Source organism: Heteronotia binoei, chromosome 5 (genome assembly GCF_032191835.1).
Source record: "Heteronotia binoei isolate CCM8104 ecotype False Entrance Well chromosome 5, APGP_CSIRO_Hbin_v1, whole genome shotgun sequence".
In the NCBI taxonomy this organism is placed as follows: Eukaryota; Metazoa; Chordata; class Lepidosauria; order Squamata; family Gekkonidae; genus Heteronotia; species Heteronotia binoei.
The window spans coordinates 24,322,813-24,350,798 of NC_083227.1; the positions used below are offsets into that span (position 1 = coordinate 24,322,813).

The window sequence follows — 27,986 nt, forward strand, 5'->3', positions numbered from 1 at the left end:
CTAGCGAGAGGAAACTACGATCCCCAGAAGCCCCTTGCGTGGACGAGGTAACGCCACCCGTCTCTGCCTAGCCCCTTCTGTGCGGGTGTTCTGGCAAGTAAATGCACCGAGAAGAGGGGGAGCCGCGGCTTTAGAAACTGGGCCTTCTTGCAACCGCTCTAGGCTTCCCACGACGGGGGCAAGAGAGCCGCGATTCCTAGGAGAGGATCGTTTTGCGGGCTGCATGTTGCAGATCGAGGGAAGCCCCTTCCTTCTTCTTTTCCTTCTCCCCGGAAACTGTGGTTTTCCCGGGGCTGGTGGCTTCGGGGGGCGCGCGCGTCTCGGGGATCTCTGGGTGAGTGAGGGTTTTGCAGGTCTGGAGAGAGGCATCCAAAGGCGTGGGGGGGGGGAGAGTCTTTGGTCGGAAAGGAGGCAAGCAGTCAGGATCAGACCAACCCGGACCAACAGAGCGACATTAGGACCTTTTTTTGGTGGTCCTCTCCATTCCGATCAAGATGACGAGGGGGTCTGAGCATCTTCCCTGTGAGGGAAGGCTGAAGAGTCTGGGACTTTACAGTTGAGAAAAGAGCCGTCGAAGGGAGGACATGACAGAGGTTTATAAAGCAAAGTTGCAATCCAGGAGCACCTTTAAGACCAACAAAGTTTTATTCAGAAACGACTGGTGCTTGCGCAGGAGGAACTACCTTCAGCTTTTTTAAAATGCATGCAATACTTCATCAGACAATGGAATGGGGTAGAGTGAGCAGAGCTACATATAGCTTGTTGGGCAGTGGGTATGAATGCAATGGCAAGATAATGAAAACAACACAATGACCAATTTCGCACTAGACCTTTTATACTGGTTTAGCCCCGTCCCCAAACTGACATTCTACACTAGAATCAGAGATTCACAGACACGAACTCTATGGCTCTGTGATTCTATGATTTTAGTGTAAAATGTCAGCTTGGGGACAGGACTAAACCAGGATTAAAGGTCTAGTGCGAAACTGGTCATTGAAAGAAGATTTGGTCTGGATAGCATTTGCCTGGGAAACCAATAACACAGCAACATGTCAGAATGAGAGAATGAGGGTGAGAGTGTCATAAGGCAATAAATGCAGTCTGTCAATTGCTCTACCCCTCGTGAGTCTGGGTTAAACTGAGAATATGTCTTTCCCAGTGGCGTTCCTGTTCACCTTATTTAACTTTTTAACAGGTAACATACATTCTAAACATCATTCTAGTTTGCCATTAGAAAAAAAAAAAAGAATACATTAGAATATAATGGAAGATGGGTTTAGTATATTAATGAGCCTGGGGTGGAGAAAGTTGATATGGAGAAATTTTTCTTGCTCTCCCCAAACACTAGAACTCAAGGGCATCCAATGAAGCTGATGGGCAGTAGGTTCAGGACGGACGAAAGGAAATACGACTTAATGCTATATCTCTATTGTCATTGCTATTGTATTGCATTTGTTATTATACCCTTTTGCTTTGTTATTATGCCATCTTCCACTATATTATAATGTATTCTTTTTTTTTTCTAATGACAAACTAGAATGATGTTTAGAATGATGTTACCTGAAGAGAAAGAAGTACTTTACTCCCTTTCTCACAGTACAAGAACTCGTGGGCATTCGATGAAATTGCTGAGCAGTTGAGTTAAAATGGATAAAAGGAAGTACTTCTTCCCCCAAAGGATGATTAACATGTGGAATTCACTGCCACAGGAGGTGGTGGAGGCTACAAGCATAGCTAGCTTCAAGAGGGGTTTAAATAAAAATATGGAGCAGAGGTCCATCCGTGGCTATTAGCTACAGTGTGTGTGTATATATATATATAATTTTTTTGGTCACTATGTGACACAGAGTGTTGGACTGGATGGGCCATTGGCCTGATCCAACATGGCTTCTCTTACGTTCTTATGTTCTTATGCTTTACATATACACTGTATGTTCAATAACTTCTAGTTTACTTTGCTTTTCCATGAGATTTTTGTAGACTTGTAACAGCCAATGGCTAATTACAGTAAACGAACAGAACAGTACTACTTAGTGCATTTTAAAAACATGCATTCAGCACGTGAAAATATATTTAAATACGATTTACATATGGCCGATATTGTCAAAAACAAATAGTTGAAACCCTACCAGAGGATGGATGTCTGTCTATGTTAATTCTTTGCATTGTCCCTCCCAGGCAAAAAATCTCAGCATGACTGTTTAGATCACTGGTGTTCCTCTCGAGTCTTCACTATGATGAAAATGAAGGAGCAGAACCCTACAGGCTGCATATACGGTGTGACATCGGAGGGAACAGGAAAAGAACACTGTAACGGCCCATACTCTGTAGACTGCAAATCTCTGATTGAGAGCGGAAGTACGTTTCCGGAAGCTATGCAGTCTGCAAGCAGCAGGGGATCCTTACAGTTCGCACCTTCGCATCAGGTGAAAGAGGAGCCACAAGAATGCATGGCTGAGCGCTGGGAAGCCCGATGGCAGGAGTTCCTAAGGACGGTGGAGTCCCCTCACTCAGGGTGGGGAATCTCACAACTGCAAGAGAAACCCTCTCCTTGGGAAGACACGAAAAGCTTTCTGGCCGCCTTCGAGCAAGTAGCTGAAGCCTGCCAGTGGCCTAGAGAAGAGTGGGTGAGTAGACTCTTGCCGGCCCTCAGTGGAGAACCCAAGCAAGCCTTTATTGGCTTGGATGCTGCTGACAGAGTGGATTATGGGAAGGTGAAGGCAGCTATCTTGCGAGGAGATGTCATCATCCAGGAGAAACTGCGCCAACACTTCAGGCATTTCCATTACCAAGAGGCTGAGGGCCCGAGATGGGCTTATGGCCGACTCCAGGAGCTTTGCCATCGATGGCTGAAAGTGGAGAGGCACTCCAAGGAGCAGATCCTGGAGCTGCTGATCCTGGAGCAGTTCCTGACCATCCTGCCCCCGGAGATCCAGAACTGGGTGAGGGAAAGTGGTCCGGACTCCTGCTCTCAGGCAGTGTTTCTGGCTGAGGATTTCCTGCTGAAACAGCGGGGGACCCAGAGATGGGGAGAGCAGGTGAGAACATGCCATCAAAATCTTAAATGTGCAATCATTTCACTTCCCCATTATGCTTCTTCATCTTTTCCCTTACTGCTATCAATCCTCTTCCTAGCCTGCTAGAGCCAATTTAGTTTAGAGGCTAAGTGCACGGACTCTTGTCTAGGAGAACCGGGTTTGATTTCCCACTCCTCCACTTGCAGCTGCTGGAATGGCCTTGGGTCAGCCATAGCTCTCGCAGGAGTTGTCCTCTGTGAGGAGCTCTGTGAGAGCTCTCTCAGCCCCACCTATCTCACAGGGTGTCTGTTGTGGGGGAAGAGTGTTCCCTCTAAGCTGCAGAGTCTTGTGAGCAAAAATTCTACTTTGCGAGCTACTGGTATTAAAGTTGTGAACTACTGGCATTAAAGTTTTGAGCTACTGCATAAATTATTATGCTCTGGGTCATCCTTCCTGAGCTAAGACAAAAAGGTATGAGCTGGAGGAGGCTAAAAATCTGTGTGCTAGCTCACGCTCACTCAGCTTAGAGGGAACACTGGAGGAAGGTAAAGCAGATTGCGAGCCACTCTGAGACTCTGCAATTCAAAGTGAAGAGTGCGGTATAAATCCAGTACCTCTTCCTCCTCCTCCTTTTTCTTCTTTGATGTAGTGGTTTGGTGTGGTGTAGTGGTTAAGTGCGCGGACTCTTATCTGGGAGAACCAGGTTTGATTCCCCACTCCTTCACTCGCAGCTGCTGGAATGGCCTTGAGTTTGCCATAGCTATTGCAGGAGTTGTCCTTGAAAGGGCAGCTGCTGTGAGAGCTCTCTCAGCCCCACCTATTTCACAGGGTGTCTGTTGTGGGGGAGGAAGATAAAGGAGATTGTGAGCCGCTCTGAGATTTGGAGTGGAGGGCAGGATATAAATCCAGTATCTTCTTCTTCTGCTGCTGCTGCTTCTGCTTCTTCTGTGGCTTCTACTGCTGCTTCTCCTCCTTCTCCTCTCTGGGAAAAAAATCTTTCTCTGGTCTAGCAGGTGGCATTTCAGGATGTGGCAGCACCATCCACCGAGGCCAGCCAGACTCCATCTGATTCCAAGCAGAGGCAGCTCATCAAGGAAACCAAGAAGGAAGAGGACAGGGGCTGCCATCTGTTGGGTAAGTGGAAATGCCTTGGGGCAGTGGGAGAAGCTATGCAGTTCCTGCTTTGCCTTCAGGGAGGACTAGCTCTGCCCCACCTCCACCTTTGATGCTTTAAAGGCTAGTATGAGGAATGGTTCAAAACCATTCCTGCCATTGTGTCTTCAGCCTAAAAAAATAATTCGTAGGGTAGAGAAAGTGGACAGAAAGTGGGACTTTTTAGTTTAGAAAAGAGATAATTGTGTGTGTGGAGGGGGACATGATAGAGCAGGGGTGGCCAAACTGTGGCTCAGGAGCAACATGTGGTTCTTTCACACTTATTGTGTGGCTCTCAAAGCATTGGAAAAAGAAGAAACGTCGACTGCGGGGTGACATGATAGAGGTTACAAGATAATGCATGGGATGGAGAAGGTAGAGAAAGAAGTACTTTTCTCCCTTTCTCACAATACAAGAACTCATGGGCATTCAATGAAATTGCTGAGCAGTCGGGTTAAAACGGATAAAAGGAAGTACTTCTTCACCCAAAGGGGGATTAACATGTGGAATTCACTGCCACAGGAAGTGGTGGCAGCTACAAGCATAGCCAGCTTTAAGAGGGGATTGGATAAAATTATGGAGCAGAGGTCCATCAGTGGCTATTAGCCACAGTATATGTGTGTGTGTGTGTGTGTATGTATGTGTGTGTGTGTTTGTGTTTGTGTGTATACATGCACACATATATTGGCCACTGTGTGACACAGAGTGTTGGACTGGATGGGCCATTAGCCTGATCCAACATTGTTTATTTATTTATTTATTCGATTTATATCCCGCCCTCCCCACCAAGGCTGGCTCAGGGCGGCTCACAACATAAAATCTAAAACAATAAAATTAATATTAGAAAGCATATACAATAATTTACAATAATTAAAACAGTGAATCAAGAAACTAACAGTCTGACAGTTCGGTGCTATTCTCACAGCCTTCCTTCGCAGTTTTTAATACCAGTTAGTTATATGCCAACCGGAAGAGGACCGTCTTACAGGTCTTGCGGAACTGCCCAAGGTTCCGCAAGGCCCTCACCTCCTCCGGTAGCTGATTCCACCAGCAGGGGGCTGTAATTGAAAAAGCCCTATCCCTGGTTGACTTCAAACGGGATTACTAGTAGATTTTGGGAACCAGATCTGAGTACTCTCTGGGGAACATGTGGGAAGAGACGGTCCCTTCTCTTATGTTCTTATGTACTCCAAGCCCCTACTGTCCCATTGCCCCCGTTGGAGAAGATATTTATTTCTTTAAATCGCTTTTCCAAACCAAGCCAACTGGAGGCTTGGATAATGCATTTAAAGTTAAAGTTGCTTTCTTTCTGCCTCTCCCTTCCTCTCCATCTATTCACCTTCCTTCCTCCCTCCCTTCCTTCCAGCTCTCAAACATTCATTTCTTATGGTTCTCAAACATCTGACATTTATTCTATGCAGCTCTTATGTTAAGCATGTTTGTGATAGAGGTTTATAAAATTATGCATGGGATGGAGAGAGCTGACAAAGAGAACTTTTTCTCCCTGTAGGCCCTGTACTAAGAGACCTGTAAGTTCTTGGATGATTAGCTACATCGGGGTGTGTGTGTGTGGCCTAATATGCAAAGGAGTTCCTGATACAAAAAAAGCCCTGCTTAGGGTGATATAATGAGAATAAGATTCTTGTGGTTTTCTTTTCTTTGTCCAAAACTAATATTCTCTTGAGAGTCTCTTGGACTGCAAGCAGATCCAATCAGTCAGTCCTAAGGGAAATCAACCCAGACTGTTCCCTGGAAGGTCAGATGCTGAAGCTGAAGCTCAAATACTTTGGCCACCAAATGAGAAAGGAGCGCTCACTGGAGAAGATCCTGATGCTGGGAAAGACAGAAGGCAAAAGAAGAAGGGGACGGCAAAAGATGAGATGGCTGGACAGTGTTACTGATGTAACAAACACGAATTTGAGCAGACTTCGGAGGATGGAGGAAGACACGAGGGCCTGGCGTGACTTTGTCCACAGGGTCGCAAAGAGTAGGACTCGACTGTGCGACTGAACAACAACAAATATTCTCATAAACCTGATATATACCCAAATGCCCTCTATCTTGATGTGCCTTCTTCCCCTACAGAACTCTATTCCCACAAAGTTGTTGAGGCAAATAAGTTCTGTGTTTTTCCTCTATATCATTGTAAATGTCTTTATACCATGTTTGTCCACTTAATTTTCCTCTTGTCCAAGGAATAAGTTGTTTGGGATTCTCTCATTATTTCTCCAGCAACCCAAGAGTGGGTGACCATCAGTGATGGAGAGAAATATGTGCCTGGAAGTTCAGAACCAATGGCCCAAGACAAGCTCTCCACTTGGAAAGAAGAGAATATTCCTCAATGTTGCAAGCAGGAAAATGTCTCAGTAAGACAGGAAATCCCCCTGAAGGAGGGTATAGATGATTCCCTTCCCTGTGGAGGAGTCCAGACAGGAGTAGACACAGGTAAGAAACAAGGTGCCCGCATGTAGTTAGATTGAGTGGGTTTTGGTTACTGTGTGACATAGAGTATTGGGCTGGATGGGCCATTGGCCTGATCCAACATGGCTTCTCTTATCTTCTTATGAATCAGAACTCGGCCTATAAGAAAAACACATACACATACAGCTGTCTGGTCTGTGGTGAAAACTGTTCCTTGGGAGGAATCCTAAGCAGGTCTGTGTGGAAATAAGTCATATTCAGTAGGGGAAAGCAGGGGTGAAATTCTAACAGGAGCTGCTTTGCATATTAGACCCCCCCCACGATGTAGCCAGTCCTCCAAGAGCTTACAAAAAAGAGCCTTGTAAGCTCTTGGAGGATTGGCTACATCAGGGGTGTGTGGCCTAATATGCAAAGGAGCTCCTGCTAGAATTCCACCCCTGGGGGAAAGCATTTGTATTTTTTCAGGGGTTGTGGCTTCAAATTTAGAGAACTCATCCTGAAGAGAAGCCATATAAAACTCTATTGTGGGAAGACATTCATTAGCAGTTCTGCTTTTAACTGACACCAGACGATTCACATTAGGCAGTGAGAAGTTTGTTGTCTATAAACTTTATGTGCAAAGTTGCAGAATGAGCAGTTATGACATCTCTTTGACTGTATGTCTGCAGAGCCATCCACATCCTGATGGCGTCTTTAAAAGAGATACTTTTCATTTTGTGTCTCTCAAGAATTATCTTTCACAAGAAATTTCACAAGAATTATCTTGCACAAGAATTATCTTTCTAGAGAGACACAAGTGGTCTTTTTGTTCCTTTCATATGTCTTGAAACTCCCAAACCTGTTCCCCTCTTCTGGTTTGATCCTGGCATTAAGGAAGATTGTTCTTGGAGAACTGGTGAGGTGCCAGAAGACTGGAAGTGGGCAAATGTTGTCCCCGTCTTCAAGAAGGGGGAAAAGGAGAATCTGAGTAACTAATGACCTGTCTGCTTGACATCTAGACCTGGAAAAGTTTTAGAACAAATAATCAGTCAGTTCTGGAACATTTAGAAAAGGTGGCTGTGATTACTAAGAGTCAGCATGGGTTTCTCAAGAAAAAGTAATCTCAGACTAACCCCCACCACTTAAAGAAAATTACTACCTTGCTGGATTAGGGGAATGATGTAGACGTTGTTTATCTTGATTTCATTAAGGCTTTTGATAAGGTTCCACATACTATTCTTGTTGACAAGTTGGTAAAATGTTGTTTGGATCCTCTTGGACGGGCGGACAGACAGACAGATAGATAGACAGACAGACGGATGGACAGATGGACGAATAGATAGATGGATAGACAGACAGACAGACGGATGGACGGGCAGATAAATAGATAGACAGACAGACAGTAAGTATTATATTTTGTTTGTAACCTGCCCTGAGCCTGCTTTGGCAGGGTGAGTAGGATAGAAATCACATAGAGAGATAGATATTCTTATGAATAGATCAGACCTCAATGTTCCTTTTACTCTACAGTACCTGGAATCAGTAGTAATCTCAGCTTGGTAAGTACACCCCTTCCACAGCACATTGGCTAAAAACATTTGAAGTAAAAAATGTTAATAGAGAGATAAGTGACAGACAGAATCACTCTGTAGAAGGGTCTGGCCCACACAATTTATTGAAAGGACTGTGATTTATAGGAGGGATGGATTTGAGATTTTGTTTCTCTAATTGGCACTTTCCATGTTTCTCTCTTTATTCCAGCAGGTTGTAGGGGGAAGAGTGGCAATGAGGGTTTGCCATGTGGGTTACCATCAGAACAAGCCAAATGTGAGCAGCTGAAAGTGAACATCTGGGATCAAGGTGGACCACAAGGCCAGGAGGAGAACCATGTGAAAAACAGGACAGAGTCATCTGTTTCTTGTCAGGTTGGGGACTTCCATGAAATCACAGTCCAGCTAATGGAAGAAAGACAGGACTTCATTGGTGCTCAGTGGAGAATCCACACAGAACTTCCAGAATGTGGGATACTCAGCACAGGAGAGAAACCATATCAATGCCTGGAGTGCGGCAAGAGCTTCAATCGCAGTTCAACGCTTAGGTCCCATCAGCGACTCCACACAGGGAACAAACCTTTTGAATGCTTGGAATGCGGCAAGAGTTTGTGTGATAAGTCAAGCCTTATCCAACATCAGCGAATCCACACAGGGGAAAAACCCTATAAATGCTTGGAATGTGGGAAAAGTTTCATTCAGAGCTCAAAGTTAACTAGGCATCGAAGGATGCACACAGGAGAGAAAGTGCATTGTTGTTCTTACTGTGCCAAGAGCTTCAGTGATAAATCGAGCCTTATTCAACATCAGCGGATCCACACAGGAGAAAAACCATATAAATGCTTGGAGTGTGGGAAAAGCTTCAATCAGAGGGCAAACTTTACTAGACATCAAAGAATGCACACAGGGGATAAAGCATATAGCTGCCCAGACTGTGGGAAGAACTTGTGTGATAAATCAAGCCTTCTGCAACACCAAAGAATCCACACAGGTGAGAAACCATTTAAATGCTCAGAATGTGGAAAGAGCTTCAACAAGAGCACCAACTTTGTCAGACATATGAGAATCCACACAGGAGAGAAGCCTTATAGCTGCTCCTACTGTAGCAAGAGTTTCTACGACAAAGCAAGCCTTATTCAGCATCAGAGAGTCCACACAGGGGAGAAACCATTCAAATGCTCAGAATGCGGAAAGAGGTTCAGTCACAGGGGAAGCCTTTGTGGACATCAAAGACTCCACACCGGGGAGAGACCCTACACATGCTCGCACTGTAGCAAGAGTTTCTTTGCTCTATCAAGCCTTCTAAAACATAAGGTAACTCACTCAGGGGAGAAGGAGCCTCAGTCAGAGCCCAGACTTCAATTCATATCAAGGGATGCACCCGGAGAAGGAGCCACATAAATGCTTAGACTGTAGCAAGGCTTTTTGTGGTCAGATGGGTCTTGCGAGAGCTACTATGGAAGAAACAGTGTAAATGCTTGGAATGTGGATGGAGATCCAATCATGGCAATCCGCCTTACCGCACACAAAGGAATTGATATGTGGGGGAAGGGAGAATTCCCCCATGAATGTTCTTGGACATTTACTACCATGGTATCCAAAGTGTCATAAAAACAAAACCAGTAAATGATAGGTGAGGGGGCAACATAAAACTCAAATCTATTGTGGCAGTTGTGGATTGGAGCTGATGCAATCAGATCCATACTTGGCCTTGTTTTCATTGGTTAGGTTTTCTCCATGGAACTCCTGCCTAGTGACTCATTGGTTATTTTAATTGCATGATTACATTAGATGGTTTTAAGGGTCGAGAGAGTTCTGTTTTATGTAAACCAGGGATCCCCAATCTAGTGCCTCTGGGCACCGGAGTAACTATTGACATTTTTCAGGTCCTCCAAGTGTTTTTAGAAAGTGGTTGGGGCCAGCAGAGGTTCAGAACGGCCACAGGAGATCTGCCAGATACTGCCAGATGAGAGTTTCTTAGCTAGTTCAATAGGCATACGTGTATATGCAGGGCTTTTTTTGTAGCAGGAACTCCTTTGCATATTAGGCCACACACCCCGATGTAGCCAATCCTCCTGGAGCTTACAGGGCTCTTCTTACAGGGCCTACAGTAAGCTCTTGGAGGAATGGCTACATCAGTGGTGTGTGGCCTAATATGCAAAGACGTCCTGCTAAAAAAAAACTGAAGCCAGGTTCTTTCCCTGTAGCAGGGCTTTTTTATAGCAGGAACTCCTTTGCATATTAGGCCACACACCCCTGATGTAGCCAATCCTCCAGGAGCTTACAGGGTTCTTAGTACAGGGCCTACTGTAAACTCTAGGAGGATTGGCTACATCAGGGGTGTGTGGCCTAATATGCAAAGGAGTTCCTGCTACAAAAAAGCCCTGTGTGTATGCTAGAAAATGTTTTTAAACAATATGTTCAGTTTTTAAAAAAAGCATCTGGTTGAACACAGCTTCTCCTAGAAATGCTGAAGAACTACAATACAGTTATATTTTACTTCACTTCCCGACATATTCTGGTTGGCTCTGCCTCTGGCAACAGTCATTCTATGGTGGCATCCACCACCCTGTGTCATATTTCCAGAGGTGCCCACCAGGTCAAAAAAGGTTATGAAATAAAATCAAATCTGCAAATGCTTGAAGTGCAGAAAGAGCTTCAATTAGACTGAACATCTAAATCCATATGAAATAGTCTATGTGGGGGGAACTTGGTGGCCGTTGTAGGGGCATAAAAGCAGAATACAAATGTTGTAAATAAATACACAATAGATAAATCAACTCTACCCCCCTCAGATAATTATAGTTCAGAAAGAAGAGGAAAAATACAAAGACAAAGAAACCTCTGCATATAAAACACAGGTAATTCACAATGTGTAAATGTATTATAATAACTGGTAACATTTCACACATTTGTCAGTGACAAGATTTGAGCATAAGAATGTAAGAGAAACCATGTTGAATCAGGCCAGTGGACTATCGCATACAATACTCTGTCACACAGGGGCCACCAGGAGGTCCATCAACAGGGCCAGAACTCCAGAAGCCCTCCATTGTTGTCCCCCCATCCCCGCACCAAGAACATAGAGCATCACTGCCCCAGACATAAGGATATATAAGAGAAGCCATGTTGGATCAGGCCAATGGCCCGTGCAGTCTAACACTCTGTGTCACACAGTGGCCCAAACCCAGATGCACCATAGGGTTGCCAAGTCCAGTTCAAGAAATATCTGGGGACTTTGGGGGTGGAGCCAGGAGAAACGTGACAAGCATAATTGAACTCCAAAGGGAGTTCTGGCAATCACATTTAAAGGGACAGAACACCTTTTAAATGCCTTCCCTTCATTGGCAATAATAAAGGATAGGGGCACTTTTTGGGGGGGCTCATAAAATTGGACTCCTTGGTCCAATACTTTAGACACTTGGAGGGTATTTTGGGGAGAGGCACGGGATGCTATGCTGCAAATTTGGTGCCTCTATCTCAAAAAACAGCCCCCCCCCCCGAGCTCCAGATACCCACAGATCAATTCTCCATTATACCCTATAATAGGAATCGGTCTCCATAGGGAATAGTGGAGTGCCCAGCAGACATTTCCATCCCTTCCCTCCACTTTCTGGTAACCCTGAAGCAGGGGGAAGGCCTCCAAGCTGGGGGATCCCCTGTTCCCTCCTGGACTCTGAAAAATATACATCTCCTATCTATCCTACTTGGGTTTTTGGATTTTAGCCTGGTCCTACTCTTCCCAGTTTTTATGTGGTGCTGGATTGGAATGAAATAAAGTGTAGTCAGAATAAAGCAGAATCCTGCTGCTCTGAGAGCTTGGAGACTTCCGTGGTTCCTGTTCTCCCAGAATCTCTCTCTCTTTCTCTCTTACACACACACGCATACACACAGAGTCAAATCACAGCTGACGCGGTGATCCCAAAGGGGTTTTCAAGGCAGGAGACATTCAGAGATGGTTTGCCATTGCCTGCCTCTGCATAACAACCCTGGTATTTCTTGGGAGGTCCAAATATAATCAGGGACAGCTTCTCAGATGCGGTTTGCCTGGGCCATTTAGCTCAAGAGAGACTTGATCGGATACCAAAGCCATATCCCTGTCTCTCTTGCCCAGTTGCACAAGAAGCTGAAATTCATCTAGCAACACATCTTCCCAGAACGGACACGGCAAGAGGACGTGTTGGAAGAGGAGGTAGGGAAACAATGGCAGTATGTGTAGGGTGAAAAGCAGAACAAGGAAACGCAGGCAGCCAAAGGGCATGTGGAAACAGAGCTTTAGCACAGAGGTCTAGAAGCCTAAAGCTCAGGGAAAAGTATGTCAAGCAGTCCAGAAGAACAACTCAGTTCAAGGAGAGAGGCAACACAGTCACTGGGACAGGAGTAAAAGATGCATTTAGAAGTTCCAAACTGTTCTTGCGATGTACTTTGTTGTTGAACAATGTAATTAGGGAGGCCATGCCCCTCAGGGTGCAAGGCTGTCATTGATAGGACATTTTGGAGGTCATTAATTCATAGAGTCACCACAGTCTTCGGGGCTGCTGAAAACCACCATGTACCCCTGAGAGATTCAGCTCCCTACACTACTCTGATTTAAACCAAATATTCCCCACATGAAGCCATCTTTTAAAGCTGTCTCTTCCTGTGGCCATCACTGCATCCTCTGGAAGCAAGTCTCCCATGTAAATCACAGTTTTATCATTCTAGATAGATTCATGCTGGTCTTCAGAAACAGAACAAATCTTGAGTCCAGAGGCACCTTTAAGACCAACAAAGTTTAATTCTGGGTATAAGTTTTTGCGTGCATGCACACTTCATTCAGAAGTTTCCCATGGTTTTATGGCATTACCTGATTTTTCCCATTGATACATGAAGCCCACGTATCCAGTAGAGTTGTCAGTTGTGTGCTGGAAAATATCTGGAGACTCCAGAGGTGGATCCAGGAAAGGGTAGGGTTTGGGAAGGGGAGGGGAGGGGCCTCAGCAGGGATGGAATGCTAGCAGGAGCTCCTTTGCATATTAGGCCACACATCCCTGATGTAGTCAATCCTCCAAGAGCAAAAAACTGCCTTGTAAGCTCTTGGAGAATTGGCTACATCAGGGGTGTGTGGCCTAATATGCAAAGGAGCTCCTGCTAGAATTCCACCCCTGGGCCTTAGCAAGGTGCAATGCTATGGAGTCCATTCTTCAAAAGAGCCATTCTTCAAAAGAGCCATTTTCTCCAGGGGAGCTGATCTCTACCAGCTGGAGATCAGTTGGAAAAGCAGATCTCCAGGCCCCACCTGGAGGCTGGCAACCCTAGTATCCAGCCTACTGATACTGACAACATTCGTTTGTAACCCCTAGTTCTGTGAAACCTGCAGCGGTTGAGAAACCTCAGATCTTTGTTAAGTCCTGGGGCACCGCCTTCAAATCTTTTTTTCCTCAGGAATTCTAATTTGGAAGCCATTTCAAGGGTTAAGGTGAGAGAGACTCGCGTTTCCTAGAAAGGCCGTTCAGAGCAGAGGAGGCGAGTTGGAACTATCGAGGTAGACCGTCCTTTTTGGGGCGGAATTTAGGCTTGCTTTTGCAATATTTGCAAGAAGCGGAGGAAGAGAGCGGGCGTGCTGGTGGGTTGCATTGGGTTGATCGCAAGAGACGCAGCACTTTGGTGGGAGGATGGAGACCCCTCGTTTCTTCAGCCTTTCAGAGGGGTCTGTCCTAGCAGCGTTGCCGGGGCTGGATTGGGAAATATCTGGAAATTTGGGGAAGGGGGCGAAGCCGTGGAGAGGGGGAGGTTTGAGAAAGGGGTGGTGCAGCCATTTTCTCCAGGGGAATCGATCTGTATTATCTGGTGGTGCATTATCAGTCCAGTAGAGAGAGAGAGATATCTCCAGCCACTACCTGGAGGTTGGCAACCCTAGCAGGGTCTGTCCTATTAAGTGCTTTTCATATCACGGAAAGTATTCCTCCCATACCTCCCTGTTGAGATGTAATATTGTCACTGCATCAGTGAACGGGGGGCTTTACTCTATAGGGACTGGCTCTTAGGGAAACACAGACCCTACTCCCAACCCTCCAAAAGAGTCTGTTCAGTCTTTGGAGTCCAGGGGCTGAAATGTACCCCCACATGGAGCAGTCTAAACATATCCTTACAACTTCAAGTCTGTCAGGAGAGAATGGAACCTCCAGAAGCAGGAGCAGGGTAAGAACATAAGAGGAGCCATGTTGGATCAGACCAGTGGCCCATCCAGTCCAACGCTCTGTCACATAGTGGCCAAAAAAACCAGGTGCCATCAGGAGGTCCACTAGTGAGGCAAGGACATTAGAAGCCCTTCCCCTGCTGCCCCTCCCCAGCACCTAGAATACAGAGCATCACTGTCCCAGACAAAGTTCCATCTCTACCCTGTGGCTAATAGCCACTTAAGGACCTCTGCTCCAGATGTTTAGCCAATCCTCTCTTGAAACCATCTATGCGTGTAGCTGCCACCACCACCTCCTGTGGCAGTGAATTCCACATGTTAATCACCCTTTGGGTGAAGAAGTACTTCCTTTTATTCGTTCTAAGTTCTAACTGCTCGGCAATTTCATTGAGTGCCGACAAGTTCTTGAGTATTGTAAGAAAGGGAGAAAAGTATTTCTTTCTCTACCTTCTCCATCCCATGCATCATCTTTTGTGACTCCATTAAGGAGAGTGTACACTAGTTTGGGGACTTGGGCAGGGAGAAAGTAATTTCAGAGTAGATCAAGTGCTGTTCATAGGGAGGGAACAACCTCTGATTTCTGGGCTAGGAAAGATTTGAGAAGGGGATTAGATACAACAGAAGTCGCCAGCATTGTGCCTATGGGCACCATGGCACCCCACCAACAGTTTTTCTGGTGCCTGCCAAGCGAGGTTTCTGATTGGCCATTTGACTGGTTGTGCAAAGATTTAAAAACTTTGATTGGACAACAGCTACCACTACAGCACAAGAATCTTCACTGTGTGAGTGAAGGTAAGCTGCAGCCGCCATTTTGAGGCTATGCCAACTACATTATGTCAAAATACCAAAGGTATCCACAGGCTCAAAAAGGTTGGGGGCCCCTGAGAAAGATTCACGGAGGATAAATCTATCAGTGGCTACTAGTGATGGTGGCTAAAGGAAACCTCCATGTTCAGAAGCAGTAAACCTCTGGATACTAGATGCAAGAGGCAACATTGGGGAAAGCCTTGGTCTCTGTGCCCTGTTGTTGACTGTCCAGGGAAACTGGTTTGTCACTGTGTGAGACAGGGTGCTGGGCTAGATGGACCACTAGTCTGATCCAGCAAGGCTCCAGTGTTCTTAGTTTTTTAGACCTCAGAAGTGGCAGCCACGTAGAGAGTTTATTTCATAGACTCATAGAATTGGAGGGGACCTCCAGGGTCATGTAGTCCAACCCCCTGCACAATGCAGAAAATTCATAAATATCTTCCCCCACTCCTCCAGTTATTCCTGCTCCATGCCCAGAAGATGGCACAAACAAACAAAAAACACCTCCAAGATCCCAAACTGACCTGGAGAAAATTGCTTCCTGACCCCAAAGTGGTGATCAACATTTCCCTGGGTGTGTAAGAAAGGCCCACAAGAACTAAGCACTGATGCAACCCTTCCTGATCTCCTTTTACTTCATGTATATCCCACTTTTAACCCAGCGGGTCCCAAAGCTTTACATCATTCTCCTCTCCTCTCTTTGTATCCTTACAACAACCCTGTATTGATATACTCAAATAAGGGATATTGGCTGTTTATCTCATTACATATACTAAATCCATCTTCCACTATATTTTAATGTATTTTTCTTCTAATGACAAACTATTTGTATGTTACATGTTAAAAGGTACCGTAAATTAGTTGGATGGGGAAAACTTCTGAGAAAGAAATGCCCTCATTTTGGCCCAGGCTTATAAACAATAGAGTGATTAGCAGACATTCTCACATTTTGACATGTTACTGTTTTATTGATTTCTCATGCTACCTAGATCAAAAGTTTTGCTCAATTTGTTAATTTTGCTATTCTGTAATTGCATTTTAAATGTGTACCATTTTGCATTCTATATGTAGCTCTGCTCACTGCACCTGACTCCTCGTCGGATGAAGAGTGCTTAGAGCACACGAAAGCTTACATTCTGAATAAAACTTTGTTGGTCTTAAAGGTGATACTTGACTCCTACTTTGTTCTACTGCTTCAGACCAACATGGCTGCCCACCTGGATCTAACAACCCTGTAAGGTACAGATTAAGGTTGAGGTGTATGAGTGGCCCAAGACCATCCTTTGGGAAGGGAAGGGCGGGATATACATCGAATAAAATAAATAAATACTGCAAGTGGTTGAGTGGGGATTTGAACCTGGGTCTCCCATATCCTAATCTGATGCTGTAACCGCTACACACCACTGGCTCTGTGATGCACAGTCCAAAAAGGGAAAACAGAATGGCAGAGGCATCCCCAGAGAGCCACCAGCTTTAGAAATTATTATTATTAAATTTTATTTGTATCCCGCCCTCCCCGCCTAGGCAGGCTCAGGGCGGCTAACAGCATTCAATAAAACATTATACAAAATACAATCATTAAAAACAACATTAAAATTATACATAGTTAATACATATTTTAAAACTAATCCAGCATATATAATCTATAATTTAACAGCAGCAGAGATGTTCCGGGCGCTATTTATCCATTTACATATTTAGATAATGGCAAGAATCACTAAAGAGTTACTTTGTTGGATCATCCGTTCGGCCATCCTCTGTCAGCAGTCTAAGAAGGCCTGCCTAAAGAGGATGGTCTTGCAGGCCCTGCGGAATTGGTCTAAGCTCCACAGGGCCCGCACCTCCTCCGGGAGTTGATTCCTCCGGGGCTGCCACGGAGAAAGCCCGTGCCCGAGTGCTCTGTAATTTCACCTCCCTTGGCCCAGGGACAGTCAGCTTGTTCTTCCCTGCTGACCTCAGTGCTCTTTGGGGCTCGTATGGGGAGAGACGGTCCTTCAGGTAGGCAGGTCCTCGGCCATATAGGACTTTAAAGGTAATAACCAGCACTTTGTAGCAAATCCGGTATATAACTGGCAGCCAGTGCAGTTCGCGCAGCCTTGGCTGTATATGCTCCCATTTCGGGAGTCCTAATAACAGCCTGGCCGCTGCGTTCTGTACTAGCTGCAGCTTCTGGGTTTGACACAAAGGCAGCCCCATGTAGAGGGCATTACAGTAGTCCAATCTTGAGGTGACCGTCGCATAGATCACTGTTGCTAGGTCCCGGTGCTCCAGGAAAGGGGCCAACTGCCTTGCCTGCTTCAGATGAAAAAATGCCGACTTGGCAGTGGCAGCTACCTGGGCCTCCATCGATAGTGAAGGCTCCAGTAGAACTCCCAGGCTCTTGACCGGGAGAGGTATTTCCCCTCCCAGAGCACCGCGGCCCACGCAAAGGACCTCTGTCTTCGTCGGGTTCAGCTTCAGCCCACTCAGCCTAAGCCAGGTTGCCACGGCCTGCAGTGCCCGGTCCAAATTCCCTGGGACGCAGGCCGGCCATCCATTAGCAGATAGAGCTGGGTGTCATCTGCATATTGATGACAGCCCAGCCCAAACCTCTGGGCAATCTGGGCAAGGGGGCGCATGTAGATGTTAAATAACATCGGAGAGAGAACCGCTCCCTGAGGCACCCCACAATCTAGTGTGCGCCTCCAGGAGAGCTCACCCCCCGATTGCCACCCTTTGTCCCCGTCCTTTGAGGAAGGAGGAAAGCCATTGTAAGGCCAGCCCCCTAACCCCTATGTCGGCGGGTCAGTAGCCGATGGTCGACCATGTCAAACGCAGCCGACAGGTCCAAAAGGAGCCGAAATGTTCCAAAAGGAGAACCATGTGGAGACTGGTTGATTTATTCTGGCCTGAATGGTTGGCCGGAGCAGGCAACGCCACTGAGGATGTTCTCCGCAGCTGAGAACGAAACGTCTGGAAGAAAAACTTTCTCCAGTAGAACACGGCACTTGAGCCCGAAAGATTCTACAAACCCTAATGATGATGCCAGCCATGAAAACCTGAAATCTTTGGTATCCGTAATGTTTGCCAATGTTTCTTGTGGTCCTTTGTCCCGTTTTATTTTCAGGCAGTGGTTAACTGGGGCAGTATAAGATGCTTTTGGTAGTGTTTCTTCAGAGTAGTTCTGGACAGACATATTCAGTAGAGGGGAAATTCAAGCAGACAGCACAACTTTATAGAGAACAGGGTGCTACTGATACTTTAGGTGACTATAAATGACATTTATAACAGAGAATATTAGACAGATATTGTCAAGTTATTCCCAGGTGTGGTTTTTTTTGTGAGCTTTCCCCTCTTTCAGAGTTTATAGTACATCTCCTCTTCCTTGAGGTGTGTCATGGGTGCTGGGGACCCTTCAAAGGAAGTTGAGTCTGATGCGGAAACTGTGCCCCTGCCACCTGCACCAGTGCCCCTGCCTCCTGCTGGAGAAGATCCCAGCCCCCCTGCCTCGCCCTCTCGGGTGGCTCGTGTGCGTGACCGCCTCCGGCAGGACCTCAGGGATCGGAGGAGGGCGGCACGCTCACAAGCAAGACGCTCCCTGAGCCCTGAGTTCTGAGAGGATTCTGGCCCTTCTAAGAGCAAGGATGCTTGAGTGGTAACAGGATCCTGGCTGCCTCCCTGAGCCAGCAATTAGCCCAAACAGGCAACAGCCAGCAGAGGGCTATATAGCTGTGGGCTTTGGGAGGAGGCTTTGTGGAAGCAACTAGTCATCTCCCTGACATTCTAGCATCCACTCCGGCTTGACTTTGGTTCCTGACTCCCTGACTTTGGCTTTGGACTTCTGGACTCCCTGACCTCGGCTTCTGGACCTCAGACCTGCGATACTTCTACAGTGATTCGGATTTGGCGCCTCGGACCCTCCTGCTTACTGGCTACAGACCTCGGACTGCCTCTGGACTTTGCCTGACCCGGCCCCAGCCGTGACAGATTGCTTCCACCGGACAAACACCCACTCCACAGGATGGATGCTGAAGCAAGTGAAACCACAGAACTACTGGCTGCGCTCCAAGCCCAGGTACAGCAGCTAACACAGGCAGTAGTGCACTTGCAGCAACAACCTGCGGCCAGTGCTCCAGCCAAGTGCCCAGTTCCCCCACCTGACAGATTTGGGGGTGCCGTGGAAGAATTTCCTGCCTTCCTAGCACAGTGTCGGCTGTACTTTGGACTGAGAGCACGGGACTTCCTCAATGACAAGACAAAGGTGTGTTTCGTCATCAGTCTGTTAAAGGGGCAGGCGGCCAAATGGGCCACACCCTTGCTGGTCGCGTCCTCTCCCCTACTAACAAATTACCAGGGGTTTGAGGCCCACCTGTCTGCTGCTTTCTCTAGCCCAGTCCAAGCAGCCACAGCCAACCGGAAGATCAGGGCACTGAAACAAGGCAACTCCTCGGTGGCTCAATATGCCACTGAATTCAAGCTCCTGACCCAGGACTTGGCGTGGAATGAGGCTGCCCAGATGGACCAGTTTACTGAGGGGTTGGCAGAGGAGGTCCTGGATGAACTGGCCAGGGTGGAGCAACCACCCACGCTCCAACAACTTATCACCCTCTGCCTCCGCATCGATGGCCGCCTGGAAAGTCGCCGCCAAGCCAAGACCAGAGGGCGCCAGCTCCCTGCGCCGTGTCACTTGGCTCCTCGCCCATCCTCAGCTAGTACCAGCGCCGAGGATGAGCCTATGCGGCTTGGAGCTGCTCGACCTCGCCTGACCCCAGAGGAAAAGGCCAGACGCCGCACGCAGAATCTGTGCCTCTACTGCGGCACGGCAGGCCACTATGCCTCTGGCTGCCCTGCTAAGCATTGGATATCCGGGCCTTCGCCGCCACTGCCGCCAAAAGGGCAGCCCCAGGCGTAAGTGGACCCCCCAGCCTGGGGCGACTAGCTGGGTCCTCCGAACAGCGGGCTGATACCCCGGGCCCGTTCCTGCTACCAGTCAAACTCCGTCTGCCTGATGAACGCTGGCTGTTCGTGTATGCCATGCTGGACTCGGGAGCAGCCCACTGTTTTATAGATGCCGCCTTTGTAAAACAGCACCAGATCCCGGTGCAGACAAAAGAGACTCCGTCGCTGGTGGAGGCTATTGACGGGCGCCTCCTCCGTTCTGGGCCCGTCACCCAGGAGACCTGTCCCATCACCTTCCACGTCCAGCAGCACCAAGAACAGCTGGAGTTTAATGTCGCCCGCATGCCTCGCTTCCCACTGATTCTGGGCCTTTCCTGGCTGAAGCTGCACAACCCCATCGTGGACTGGGCCCAGCAGGAACTACGTTTCCGAGACCCATGCCCCCATCTGACTCCTCCCACCACTCTGGCAGCTGGCATCCCGAGTGGTGGTCCTCAGCTCCCTCAGAAGTATGCGGATTTCGCCGATGTCTTCGAAGAGACAGGAGCGGATCAGCTTCCCCCTCACCGGCCCTATGACTGTGCCATTGACTTGGTACCTGGGGCACCACTCCCGGTGGGGCGTCTGTACCCAATGTCGGAGCCTGAGTTGGCCGCTCTGCGAGACTTCCTAGATAAGAACCTGAAACGCGGCTTCATCCGACCCTCAACCTCTCCCCTGTCTGCTCCAGTCCTCTTCGTGAAGAAGAAAAGTGGGGAGCTCCGGCTGTGCAATGATTACCGGGCCCTGAACAAGATCACCATCCGCGACCGGTACCCTCTACCACTGATCCCTGAACTCTTGGATCGCTTAAAGGGGGCCCAAATCTATACCAAGCTGGACCTCGGGGGGCGTACAATTTGGTGCGCATACGACCCGGAGACGAATGGAAGACCGCATTTGGGACCCGGTACGGGCAGTACGAGCACCTGGTGATGCCCTTTGGATTGACGAACGCCCCCGCTGTCTTCCAGAGGTTCATGAACGACATATTCCGGGATTTGCTCGACCGCTTCGCAATCATATACCTGGATGACATCCTAATTTACTCCCGCAATCCTGCCCAGCACGCCGAGCACGTCCGCCAGGTCCTGCAGCGCCTGCGAACCCATGGCCTCTACGCCAAGCTGGAGAAGTGCGACTTCGACCTGCGGTCTGTCGAGTTCCTCGGTCACATTGTGTCCCCGCAAGGGATCCTCATGGACCCGAAAAAAGTAGAAGCGGTCCTGACCTGGCAGGCTCCTCAGAATCGCAAAGACCTGCAGCGATTCCTTGGTTTTGCCAACTACTATCGGCAATTCATCCCAGCCTATGCCTCCCTGACAACACCCCTGACTCGACTACTCCGCCCCAAAGAACCCTTCTGCTGGTCCCCAGAGGCCGATAACGCCTTCTCCACCCTGAAGACCCGTTTTGCCACCGGCCCACTCCTGAGATACCCTGACCCCCAGCTTCCCTTTACGGTGGAAGCTGATGCCTCCAACGTGGCCCTGGGAGCAGTGCTGTCCCAGCGCGAGGAGCCGTCTCAGCCACTCCAGCCCTGCGCCTATTACTCGCGCCAGCTCACGGCTGCGGAAAGGAACTATACCATCTGGGAGAGGGAGTTGCTCGCGATCAAGGCGGCTTTTGAAGTTTGGAGGCATTACCTCGAAGGGGCTCGCCACCCTGTTCAAGTGCTCACTGACCACCGGAACTTAGAGCACCTCCAGACCACCCGCCGTCTCAACCAGCGCCAGATCCGGTGGTCCCTATTCTTCTCTCGCTTTGACTTCCGGATCTCCTACATCCCCCATACCCAGAACCGAAAAGCAGATGCGCTCTCCCGGAAACCGGAATACGCCCCTGCTTCAACTGAGGCCGCGCCCGCTGCTCCCATCCTGCCGCCCTCAGTATTTGCAGCCACCTCCACTTCACCCACACTCGTGGAGGACATTCGTGCTAGCCAGGCCAACGATCCCTGGGTCCAGCAACACCTCCAGGCACTCCAAGACAACTCGGCAGGCGAGTTCACAACTCGAGGCGGTCTCTTGCTACACCGCGAACGCCTCTATGTGCCGCCCAGGCCCTTGCGGGCAGAAATGCTACGCCTGACCCACGACTCGTTACCCGCCGGGCACTTTGGACAGCATAAGACCACCCACTTGCTGACGCGAGAATTCTGGTGGCCACGAGTTCGCTCCGATGTTGCCCGTTATGTCAGCTCCTGTGACGTCTGTCGGCGGGCCAAGGACGTCCCGGCCAAACCCTCGGGGTTGTTACAGCCCTTGCCCGCACCCTCAGGACCCTGGGATACCATCTCGATGGACTTCATTACAGAACTCCCACGATCCAAAGGTCAGACTTGTATCTTGGTGGTCGTCGACCTATTTACCAAGATGGCCCACTTCATTCCGTGCCCGAAACTTCCCACAGCTCAGGAGACAGCCCAGCTCTATCTTCAACACATCTTTCGTCTGCACGGACTCCCAGCCCACCTGATCTCAGACCGGGGCCCTCAGTTCTCCTCTCGGTTCTGGCAAGCCCTCCATTCCAGCCTGGGTACTCGAGTGCACCTGTCCTCAGCCTACCACCCACAGACAGATGGTCAGACAGAGCGCACCAATGCCACGCTAGAGCAATATCTCCTCTGCTACACCTGCTACCAGCAGGACGACTGGACCACTCTGTTGCCTCTAGCGGAGTTTGCATACAACAACGCGGTCCACTCGTCCACCCAAATGACCCCGTTTGCTGCAACCTACGGGTACCACCCTCGGTTCTTCCCGGCGATCCTGCCACCCACGAATGTCCCCGCCGTCGAGGCCTACCTGCAAGAACTCCGCGCCAGCCAAGACTTGCTCCGGGAGCAGCTACAGCGGGCCAAGGAAGCCTACAAACTGGCTGCGGACCGGAAGAGGCAGGAGGGCCCCCCAATCCAGCCAGGTGTGGCTCTCAACTCGCTACCTGCGCCGGCCTGGTCGGTCTCACAAGCTGGATGCGCGGTTCATTGGCCCCTACCCCGTCACGGACCAAATAAACCCCGTCGCCTTCAGGCTCCAGTTGCCACCCCATCTGCCCTTGTACCGAACACGGAGACTTCAGGTAGTCCAGAACGCGGCGGCCAGGCTGCTGGAGGGACTACCACGGTGGGAGCCTGCGCGGCCTGGGCTGCGGAATCTGCATTGGCTGCCGGTCGTATACCGTGTTCGCTATAAGGTGCTGGTTATTACCTTTAAAGCCCTATATGGCCGAGGACCTGCCTACCTAAAGGACCGCCTCTCCCCATATGTGCCCCAGAGAGCACTGAGGTCTAGTTCTCAGAACTTACTAACAATCCCTGGGCCAAGAGAAGTTAGGTTGAAGGCTACTAGGGAGCAGGCCTTCTCGGTGATAGCCCCTCGTTGGTGGAACGACCTTCCAGAGATGGTGCGAGCCCTGCGGGACCTGAACCAATTCCGCAGGGCTTGCAAAACATTTCTTTTCCAGCTGGCTTTCGAGATAGAACCTGATTAATTTAACGAGCGGACATCCAGCCATCTTGTGTACATTATGACTACAGCATTTTAGCACCTATTTTATATGTTTTACTTATTTTAAATAACTTATTGGTAATTGATATATTTAAATTGTTATGTTGTTTTATGTGAATCATGGGACTCCCATGTCTGTTAGCCTCCCTGAGCCCGCCTGGCGGGGAGGGCGGGATATAAAAATAAAATATTATTATTATTATTATTATTATTATTATTATTATTATTATTATTATTATTATTATTATTATTATTATTATTATTATTATTATTATTATTATCATCTCCGCATTCACCCGGTGTTCCATCGCTCCCTCCTTCTTCCAGCTGCACCCCCTGACCCAGCTCGGCCTCCTTGCCCACCGCCGCCACCACCGGTGTTGGTGGATGATGAAGAAGAATATAAGGTGCGCCAGATCCTGGACTCCCGGTACCATCGTGGAGGCCTCCAGTACCTGGTGGACTTGGGAGCCCGAGGACAATCTTCATGCCCCGGACTTGGTGCACCGGTTCCACAACGACCACCCCGACCTTCCAGGTCCCTCGACGGAGGGGGGCCCTGGGGGGGGGGATAGTGTCATGGGTGCTGGGGACCCTTCAGAGGAAGTTGAGTCTGATGCGGAAACTGTGCCCCTGCCACCTGCACCAGTGCCCCTGCCTCCTGCTGGAGAAGATCCCAGCCCCCCTGCCTCGCCCTCTCGGGTGGCTCGTGTGCGTGACCGCCTCCGGCAGGACCTCAGGGATCGGAGGAGGGCGGCACGCTCACAAGCAAGACGCTCCCTGAGCCCTGAGTTCTGAGAGGATTCTGGCCCTTCTAAGAGCAAGGATGCTTGAGTGGTAACAGGATCCTGGCTGCCTCCCTGAGCCAGCAATTAGCCCAAACAGGCAACAGCCAGCAGAGGGCTATATAGCTGTGGGCTTTGGGAGGAGGCTTTGTGGAAGCAACTAGTCATCTCCCTGACATTCTAGCATCCACTCCGGCTTGACTTTGGTTCCTGACTCCCTGACTTTGGCTTTGGACTTCTGGACTCCCTGACCTCGGCTTCTGGACCTCAGACCTGCGATACTTCTACAGTGATTCGGATTTGGCGCCTCGGACCCTCCTGCTTACTGGCTACAGACCTCGGACTGCCTCTGGACTTTGCCTGACCCGGCCCCAGCCGTGACAAGGTGAATGTTTTGTATTCTCTAGTCTGGCCTCTTCGTGGGTACAGACTCACTCACGGGGATCTTTCAGAGAACCACACTTATCCCTTTTCCTAAAAAGTAAAAGGTAAAGGTGCAAGCACCAGTAGTTTCCAACTCTGGGGTGACGCTGCATCACAACGTTTTCACAACAGACTTTTTACAGGGTGGTTTGCTATTGCCGTCCCCAGTCATCTACATGTCCCCCCCAGCAAGCTGGGTACTCATTTTACCAACCTCAGCAGGATGGAAGGCTGAGTCAACCTTGAGCCAACTACCTGAACCCAGCTTCCACCAGGATCGAACTCAAGTCATGAGCAGAGAGCTTGGACTGCAGTACTGCAGCTTTACCACTCTGCACCACAGCGCTCTTCTACATATGAAGTTGCCTTATACTGAATCAGACCTACAGTCCATCAAAGTCAGTATTGTCTACTCAGACTGGCAGCAGCTCTCCAGCAGCTCTCAATCTAAAGTTTTTCATACCTATTTGCCCAGACCCTTTTTTAGTGGCGATGCCAGGGATTGAACCTGGGACCTTCTGCTTACCAAGCAGATGCTCTACCAATGAGCCACCATCCTTCCCCTTTTCCTAGGGATCCTTTATGGGGTTGTCTCCCTCACAAGTCCCCTTATCCACACTCCTCACTCTTCTAGAATTTTCTCTGTTTTCTCTCCCCCTCCCCATCGTGGTAATTTAGAATCTTTTTCCTTCATTCCACACTTCCCCCTCTGCTCTGTCAATCACAGATGTTAACCCTTTCCTTGGGCTATACCTTTTGGAATCATTGCAATATTTTTTTTTAAAAGGACATATGCAGATGAAAGCACGGCGCTGCCATGTGACAACTGCATTTAAAATGACATTGTTGTGCATTGATCAATCAGTGTGTGTGTTCATTTTCTCTTCTTCTTGTTTTCCTTTGACCCGTGTGCCTGTCTAGATCTCTATCTGGTGCTCCACAGTTTTCTGTTGTAATCTTCGTGAGATCATCCCCGTGAAAGGCAAAACACCCCACAGCTCCTATGCAACGGAAGGCCTTGGAAGTAACGGGAAAAGACACTTGGGATCTCCTGATACGTTGAAGACCCAGCACAGCTCCGGAAGCAGGAGGGAATTTCCCTGAAGCGATGTCATGTGTAGGCACACTGAGATCCCTCTACAGAATGTCTCCACATCAGGTAAAGGAGGAGCCAGAAGTAGGTTTGGCTGAGCAATGGGAAGCCCAGTGGCAGGAGTTCCTCAAGACTGCAGAGTCTCCTCTCTTAGATGGGGCAACCCCACTGTCAGAAATGTCTCATTGAAGTTATGAATGTCTTATGTTTACTAACCCTATGCCTGAATGAAATATTGTACCACTAACACCTGTGCCCTGCAAGAGAAGGAGGAGGGGTGGGAACGGAGGTGCCAGGGCCCTAGAGGCCAGCACTGCCTTTGAAGTGCAAAAGCGCCAAGCGCGCCTCTCTGGCGCCTCCCGAGCAAAGCAAGGACACCACCAGGGGGGAGAGACCGGCAGTCCCCAGCAACTGATAAGCTGGCGTGTGAAGGAGTTACTTGCAGGGCCAAAATGTATTTTATTATGGGAATTAGTTCAAAGCCCAATCCTTTGAACTGTATGCATAAATGCTGAGATGTGAAGCCATCAGTTTCAATGCTTCTTAGTAGAGAGTAACATTGCTGTAATCAATAAATGAAACTTAGTTTTGAAACAAAGACAAGTCTGATTATTTTGAAACTTCAATGAACCCTTTGCTGACACCCACAGCTGCCAGAGAAGACCACCCCGTGACAGTGGGGATTTGAACCTAACAGAGCCTCTCCCAGCCCAGTGGTTATGGTGTGGATAGAGAATAATTTTCTTTCTCCCTACTCACAATATTGTAGCAGTTAATCCTCTCTGTTTGTTTCTGAAGGTGATGGGCAACTGAATGAGAAGGGCGAAATGCACAAGTTGTCCGAAAGAACCAGGTGTGAAGCATCGAAAGCAAACTTCCATAATCCATCAGTGCAGGTAGAAAACCAAGCCAAGACTGAGAGGAATGACTCTTTTGCTTCTCTGAGTGTGGAGTATCTCAAAACCCCCATCAGAGAAGAACCCCAAGCAGATAAGAGAAGGAACAAATGCCGCGGTATTCACTGGAGGATCAACCCAGAGGAGAAACCCAACGAAAGCTTGACGTTTGGGAAGAGCTGCAGCCAGAGCAGAAGTGTTGCAAAGCACCCCAGACTCCACACAGGGGAGGCGCCATATAAGTGCTTGGAGTGGGGAAAGAGCTTCAACTACTGGGGCAGCCTCACTTCCCATCAGCGAATCCACAAAGAAGGGAAACTTTATAGTTGCGCAAACTACAACAAGACCTTTATCTGCAGATCCATCCTGAACCTGCACTTGCAAAAGCACGCGGAGAAGAAACCCTACAGCTGTTCCGACTGCGGCGTGACCCTGAGCGCTCAGTCCAGCCTCGTTCGGCATCAGAGAATCCACAGCAGGGAGAAACCCTACCGCTGCTCAGAATGCGGGAGGAGCTTCAGCCAGAGCTCAGACCTCATGAGGCACCAGAGGACCCACAGTGGGGATAAGCCGTACAAATGCTTGGAGTGTGGGAAGAGCTTCAGTCAGAGCACTGGCCTCACCTCGCATAAGAGAAGCCACACAGGGGAGAGGACATACAATTGCTCGGACAGTGGCAAAGGATTTTGCGAAACGTCAAATCTTATTCAGCGTAAGAGAACTCACAGGGGTGAAGTGGTGTAAGCACTCCAAGGGAGGAAAGAACTGCCCATTACAAACGCATGCCAAGTTTCCCGTCAAAGAATCTGCACACAGCAGAGGTCCTGTATAAAATGCCTGAAGCGTGGGAAAGGAGTTCTGTAAGATCATAACCCCCTGCTTCACATCACACGGGAGAAACTGTACAGCCGAACTGTTTTCTTGACCCAGAACAAGCACAGCTGCTCTTTCTGTTTCTATTTAATTGTCTTAGAAACATAAAGCCCTCTTTTGGAAAACAAGTGTGAAGAGATGCCTTTTTGGGGGTGGGGGTCTGACTTAAGGAGGTTTTAAAAGTATTTCTCTCTAGGCAGGGAACAGGCAGGGAGGAGGAAGTCAGTCAGTGGCTTTCCAGGCTCACCTCTGCTACCTCTTGAGGAATGCTAATAGGTCTAGATAGAGACAGTAGGAAGGTCCAGTCTCCCCTTTGCCCTGCTTCAATCAGGGGATAGAGATTTGGAGGAATTAAAGACTAGAGAGACTTCAGGAAGTCACCAGGT

The 27,986-nt window shown here is 48.7% G+C and overlaps 2 protein-coding genes across 2 annotated transcripts; both read left to right on the top strand.

Annotated features, from left to right (window-relative positions):
• Positions 1 to 180: 180 nt before the first annotated feature.
• LOC132571852 (zinc finger protein 397-like) lies at positions 181 to 9,520 on the top strand. The gene is made up of 5 exons (XM_060238646.1): positions 181 to 334; positions 2,179 to 3,038; positions 4,031 to 4,151; positions 6,402 to 6,614; positions 8,331 to 9,520. The coding sequence occupies exons 2-5, from the start codon at positions 2,235 to 2,237 to the stop codon at positions 9,518 to 9,520; spliced, it is 2,328 nt and encodes a 775-aa protein (XP_060094629.1). The 5' UTR covers positions 181 to 334; positions 2,179 to 2,234.
• Positions 9,521 to 13,651: 4,131 nt separating this feature from the next.
• LOC132571208 (zinc finger protein 3-like) lies at positions 13,652 to 27,725 on the top strand. Its single transcript, XM_060237925.1, has 2 exons — positions 13,652 to 13,724; positions 26,630 to 27,725. Exon 2 carries the CDS (start codon positions 26,659 to 26,661, stop codon positions 27,469 to 27,471), a length of 813 nt encoding a protein of 270 aa, XP_060093908.1. The 5' UTR covers positions 13,652 to 13,724; positions 26,630 to 26,658; the 3' UTR covers positions 27,472 to 27,725.
• The last annotated feature ends 261 nt before the right edge of the window (positions 27,726 to 27,986 follow it).